This window comes from Sparus aurata, chromosome 21, assembly GCF_900880675.1.
Source record: "Sparus aurata chromosome 21, fSpaAur1.1, whole genome shotgun sequence".
Classification (NCBI taxonomy): domain Eukaryota; kingdom Metazoa; phylum Chordata; class Actinopteri; order Spariformes; family Sparidae; genus Sparus; species Sparus aurata.
The window spans coordinates 3829578-3835770 of record NC_044207.1 but is presented as its reverse complement, the minus strand read 5'-3'; the positions used below and the strand labels follow the sequence as shown (position 1 = coordinate 3835770).

The 6193-nt window shown below is 39.4% G+C and overlaps 1 protein-coding gene across 1 annotated transcript; it reads left to right on the top strand.

The window, feature by feature from the left end:
* Positions 1-226: 226 nt before the first annotated feature.
* On the top strand, positions 227-5596 carry pdca (phosducin a). Its single transcript, XM_030401944.1, has 6 exons — positions 227-355; positions 2426-2483; positions 2657-2793; positions 3023-3242; positions 3385-3497; positions 5047-5596. The coding sequence occupies exons 2-6, from the start codon at positions 2435-2437 to the stop codon at positions 5233-5235; spliced, it is 708 nt and encodes a 235-aa protein (XP_030257804.1). The 5' UTR covers positions 227-355; positions 2426-2434; the 3' UTR covers positions 5236-5596.
* The last annotated feature ends 597 nt before the right edge of the window (positions 5597-6193 follow it).

Sequence of the window (6193 nt, the reverse complement as noted above, 5' to 3'; positions counted from 1 at the left end):
ATTTGCCTTGTGATTTTTAGACATCCTGATCCAGGGTTGATCTACAGACTCAATTTGAGTTCTGGAAGTGCTCTTACCTTTCCACATGACTCCGTATCTTGTTTTTTTTTTTCTTCCTGTGTCTGCTTTGCTGTTTTGAATCCATAACACTAAAGCTGGTATTACACCTAATCTTATTACGCATCATCTTACCGTGATGGTGAATATGACAGCGAAGATAAAGCTTATTCCCTCATCTCCCTCCCCACCCTTTTCCAAACCTGTGTTCTCTCCGCTCCCGTCACTTTACTGTGTGTGGACACACGACACAGTGACAAAGACAAATAATCTGTGAGTAACTGAACGAGACGCAAAGGTAAGATTTTCTGTCTGTTTTAGTTTGGTACAATGGATATATTTGTGCAGTATGTCTAGTACTCTATCATCTAATTTTTTCTGGAGCGCCATGTATAGTTTTTCCACACACAAGCGTTTCTGAAGGATACCATGTTTATTTTTATGTGTCACTGTTTAGCAGCTGAGTCACTTTGTTTGCAGCAAATCACATTCTGATTTTTCTGTGTGCATTTTTTGTGTATAAGTTTGATTGCAATACTGTAATAAACTGAAATGTGTACTTGCTCCAAAGCTGCACATGGTAATATACTGTATAAATGTTTACATCCATTTATGTATGCCTATACAGTAATTAGTTTAGTCTGATCATTTTTTCATGTAGTGTGCATTTGCTTGGATACTATACATTTTATGCCATTCCATTTGAAACCATTTCACCTGAAGGTTACTTTCTGCAGTTCAGTTCATCAAAAGCAACCATACAAGAAATGTATTCCTTTGCTTACATTAAGGAATTAGCTGCTTCAGACTGGTGAGCATTATCAGTGTTATGATGACGTAGTGTTGATTAGGAGCCTCTCGTCATTGACAGCTCAGCTGTATCAGCATAATAGCTTTTAATGTGGCCTTTACTGATCTTTCCAAAGAACAGGAAGTGGTTTCCTCACCAGAGTGTTGCTTGGTACTCAGACCTGTAGTGCACATTCAGCACTTAACTGCAGTACCACAATTGCTGTAGGTTTATTTATAATTTAACTTAGGCATTGTCACCATGTTTGGTTACTCTGACAAAGAAAAATAGAGGTCATGTGTTCTCTCTCTAAAAATGGAGTCAGTCACCAGAAGTTCATCTTAATATTTCACAACAATAGGATAAATCATGTATAGGTTACAAAAAGGTAAACCTAATGACAAGCTTTACTACCATGTTGTGTCATATCACACACACGCACATACATGATAAGATGTCCTAGGCCTGTCAGACTGGTGGTAATCTCAGCATAATCTGATAAGTAAACATCAGCCTGGCTCACGGTAAGTGGCTGTGACAACAGTGTCCAGCTGCATGCACCTATGCACATGTATGCACACACAAGAGATGTAGCAGATAGTTAAGTATGGATGTGTCAAAGTGTGGAATTTTGCTGTTAGGCTATGTTTATGCTCAAATGACTCAGTAAGAAGCAATACTCTGCTCACTATTTTAGCATTTCATCAACACACACGTTTCTCACAACAAACACAATGCTTACCCAGGCCCCTGGCTGGGTGTACTTTGTTGTCTGGTGGTCTACTTCTCCTAGCAAAGATAATATTTAGTGATTTTATATCGAATCATGAAATGAGGATAGCTCTGTAACAAACTCACCATTAATTTGACTTTGAGTACTATGTTAACATTCAGCACATCAGAAATAAACAACAGGATTCGTGTCAGTCCAGCTCAACTTTTAATTTGCGCACCTAACCCCGTGGAAACGTTTCTATCAAGCAATTGAGATGAAAAATGTTTGTTACATGTATCTCTCCACAGGCTCATCATTTCCACACTTTCTGTTCATGGTCTATGTTAGCAGTTGTGCAGTGTGTACTGGAAGTGATGCATTTCCCACTCCTCCTTTGCATAAAGTTGAGATGAAGGCCACCTTATGCAAACAAGGTGCAGCCAGTGTGACTTGCTTCCTCCGGAAACACAAGAAAAAATATAAAAACTAACTGTTGTCGATCTAAAATGAAGACCAAATTCTACCATACTGTACGGCTTATTTCTCACCTAAAATGTCTTTAGAGACACATTTCAGGGGAACTTTTTTTATAATATGAGAGAAAGTGTCCAAACGAGCTGTCACGTTGGCCATTCAGGTGTAGCCAGAAAGTGTTTACAGTGGCTGTTTGTTCAAGTGTGCAAAAATGTACGGCAAAAATCTGTGCTTCTCGAAATCTCTCCAATCAAGTTGGCAAGTTGGCATGAGCCACAAAAGCTAGATTTATGGGAAATATGCTAGGTTGAAAGAATTATCAATCATCATTCAGACCCACATCACCTCACCTGCTCTCTGCATCCAATGTGTGTGCTTTTGTATTGCAGACTATCGAGATGTCTGGCTCTACCCAGGAAGAAGAGGAGTTGCCTGCCAATCATACAGGTCAGAACGATGCAGTCATAATGACTAAAATGCCAGTCTAGTCTCACTCAGTACATATACTAATTTGATTCAAAACATATGAGTGATGTAAAGTTTGATTAAGGCACCAAATGATGGTCATGTGATAGCCTTAATGAGCTAATGTTTTTGTGGGTATTTCTGCCCATCTGCAGGTCCAAAAGGTGTAATTAATGACTGGCGAAGGTTCAAACTGGACAGTGTGGATCAGACTGTCCCTCAAAGCAAAAGAGAGCTGCTCAGACAAATGTCCAGTCCACGAGAGGACGACAAGGAGAGACTCAACAGGAAGGTGAATGGAATCACTTTCAGAACTCGCACACAGGATACATGGCATTAACGGATTTTGTAGTCAATGAGAGGATAATTTAACAACAATTTTGCTGTAGTAGATAATCAGAATCATAGACTGGGGAATTGGAGCGGCGATGTCGCTTTGGAGAAGAGAAATGATAAAGAATAAGAATGAATGTAAATGTTACAAATAAAGGAAACAGCAATGTTTATGTCCTCGGCTTTAGATGAGCGTTCAGGAGTACGAACTTATCCAGGAAGAGGATGAACGCTGCCTGAAACGCTACAGGAAACAGTGTATGCAGGAAATGCACGAGCGCCTGAGCTTCGGTCCGACGTTTGAAACAGTCTACGACCTGGAAAGTGGAGAGGACTTCCTGGAGGTCATAGAGAAGGAACATCGGTTGACCCTTGTGGTAGTTCATATCTACCAGCACGGTGTCAAAGGTTAGCTCGACTCATCATGATACAGTACAGTTTTATTGATCAACTAGCTTCACAAGCTGAAATAAAGATGTGTTCCTGGGGGATGGGTCTCTACAGTGCTGTTTGCTAACAGTTTATGCATACATTGTTTGTCCTCTGTCAGGCTGTGATCAGATGAACTCATGTCTGGACTGTCTGGCTACAGAGTACACCAGTGTTAAGTTTTGTCGCATCGATGCGGTGGCGTCAGGTGCTGCTGAGCGCTTCTCCCCTGAGGTCAGTAAACTGTTACAAACAAACACAGCAATGAAAATGGTGAAGGTAGATTATTAAGAACGGAATAGGAAATAATTGACTGAATTGCACTTTCCCCCATAAGGACATTTGGCTATAGTATAACTCCTAGTGATAATAATGGACTTTGTGGAACTGTGAGGTTATGAGAGGTTAATTGACCCTTCCCATGAGCATCAATCGTCCAAGAAGTCGGCAGGTGGAACTAGAAAGAGCAAATTATGTCAAATGAACTAAAAACCACTGATTTTGTTTGTATTATGATAACTAAGGAACTATCTTAAATCAAATGCTCTTTAAAAAAAAAACAAGTATCTGAAGCTGTCACAGGCCTCTAATATGCCCATCTAATCATTTAATTTGGCTCATGAGAAAGATTGGACAGGCTACCTGTCGTTGTACCTACAAACACCTCATTGTGTATGAATGGCGTTTTCCAGAAGGCATGGTGGATACTGCTAAAGCTACTAGCAAGCTAGTAGCAAAAAAATAGAAAAGAAAGTGCAACCGTAATTTTCCAGTACTAACATTCTAGCTTGCCAGTGTTGAGTGCTAACAATAGCCACATTCATTGTTTTCCTTCATTAAGACAATGCTAGGTGTTGTTTTACTTCTTAAACATAAGGTTAAGCGTGTTGGATAGTTAGCGATGACAACAATGTGCTGCACCCACAGTGATTTAAATTTTGCTCCAAAAATCACAAAAGTGGTGTTCATCTGTGAAGATTATCAAAATGTATAATAGTAGTAGTAGTAGGAGTAAGTATCATAAACTTGAGTTTGTCACAACTAATTTCTGGCAATATTCTAAAATCCATTTAAAAAAAGGCAAAGGCTTTTTTTTGAGGGAATCATAGTGATGCTAGTTTCTAGGTTAGCCTACAAAAATATGCAGTTGCTACACCAGTCTACAGCCTTTTGGGAGTGAGGTATGTTTGCGACATCGTGTTAAAATGATTGTGGCAGTTAACAGAGTTGTTTATTTCTGTATTTATTACTACACTACTAGAGCTCGTGGAACATGGTAAAGTACCTGCTGTCCAGCGGCTGGACATTAGCTCTGGAAGGAGGTACTGCTGACCTTGCCAAACCCAGCCTTAAAAGCTTTTTGCTATGTTCATTGTTTCGTTCTACAACCAACAGATGCTGTTTCATTTGGCAAAACTGATGGTAGCTGGCTAACAGTGAAAAGCTGCTTTTGTCTATGTCCCTTTGAAATTAAGAACTCAAAACTCTCATTTTAAATGATTACTATGAATATCAGTATGTTTTTATCGTAACCTGTGTCATGCCACAGTGGAAGGTTTGTCATATGTAGAAGCTCTAACTACATAACTAAATGCATTTAAATTATTTTAAATGCACCTGAAAAATAGATCATTTGGTCAAATGTTGTAACAGTATAACAGAAATTGGACTGGCACTGACTCCTTGTTACTGAAACATGTTGTTACACGATGCTAAGTACTGACTTTGTTAAAGCTAGTGTCAAAGTAAATGTTGATTCTTCCTTTATCGTTTAACCTTTCAGGTTCTTCCTGCTCTGCTGGTGTACAAAGCTGGTGAGTTACTGGGCAATTTCCTGGCTGTTACCAAACACTTCAGTGAAGATTTCTTTGCAACGGATGTGGAGGCGTTTCTCAATGAATACAGCTTGTTACCTGAGAAGGAGTTTGCAGCATGTGCTGATGATGATGACGAGGGAGGAGATGTGGAATAGAATGAAAAGGATAGAGGGAAGAGAGGGACGTGATAGTTAAGAAAAAAGGAGGACTTGTAGAGGAGGGGAGTGGATAAAAGCAGAGAAAGTGAAAACAGAAGGAGGAAATTTACTGGAAAGGAGAGCTGAGAAAAGGAAATGGGTAAAGAACTTAAAACACGCACACACATACACACACACAGGGGTTAAGAAAGCATTTACACTGCATGTGCAGATGAACTCACAATAGTACAAATCCATCAGCACATACTGACCGCTGATTGTGTTTAGAAGCAATTAGTTGTAAATGAATGTGGCAATGTGAAATACTGCTTCACAGTCACATCAGAGCTCTACAATAAAATACTTCTTTACTAAGGTGCTCTCTGTCTCTGTCTGTCTTTGTAACACTGAACAAGAGGAGTGGGCATTGACGGACTGGGAACAAAAAAAACGGCCTCTGGCATCTGCCCAAATTCCAGATTACCAGTCCGTCACTGGGAGTGGGGATCACAGAGTAGCTCATGATATGATTCACAAGTTCTAACTGGTTAGTTAGGAGAAGAACCTTCATCAACATCATGATCTGTCTAACAGAAGAAACTAAATACCCCTAAAATGGCAAAGTTCAGTTACTATGTATTTATTGACTACACTGTGACAGTGTCACAGAATTTGACATGACCTGAGATGTCAAATGTATAATCACAATGTATAAAAACGTCTTTTCATCACAGATATTAACTTGTCCATGGGTGCCTTCATTCCAGTTTAAAATAGCCATAAACTGAAAGGTAGGATTGCCAGAGAGCACAACATTCTGGATAAAAATGTGTAAAAGAAGAAAAAAACTATGGCTCAGTGAATTCTTTTCAATAAATTGGCGATTAAGATAAAGGAGCAGTCCATAGTTTTGGGGCAGAAGTGTTAATGAGAAGAGAAAGATCTTCAGTACTGACTGAATTCTTCTGCCTAAACA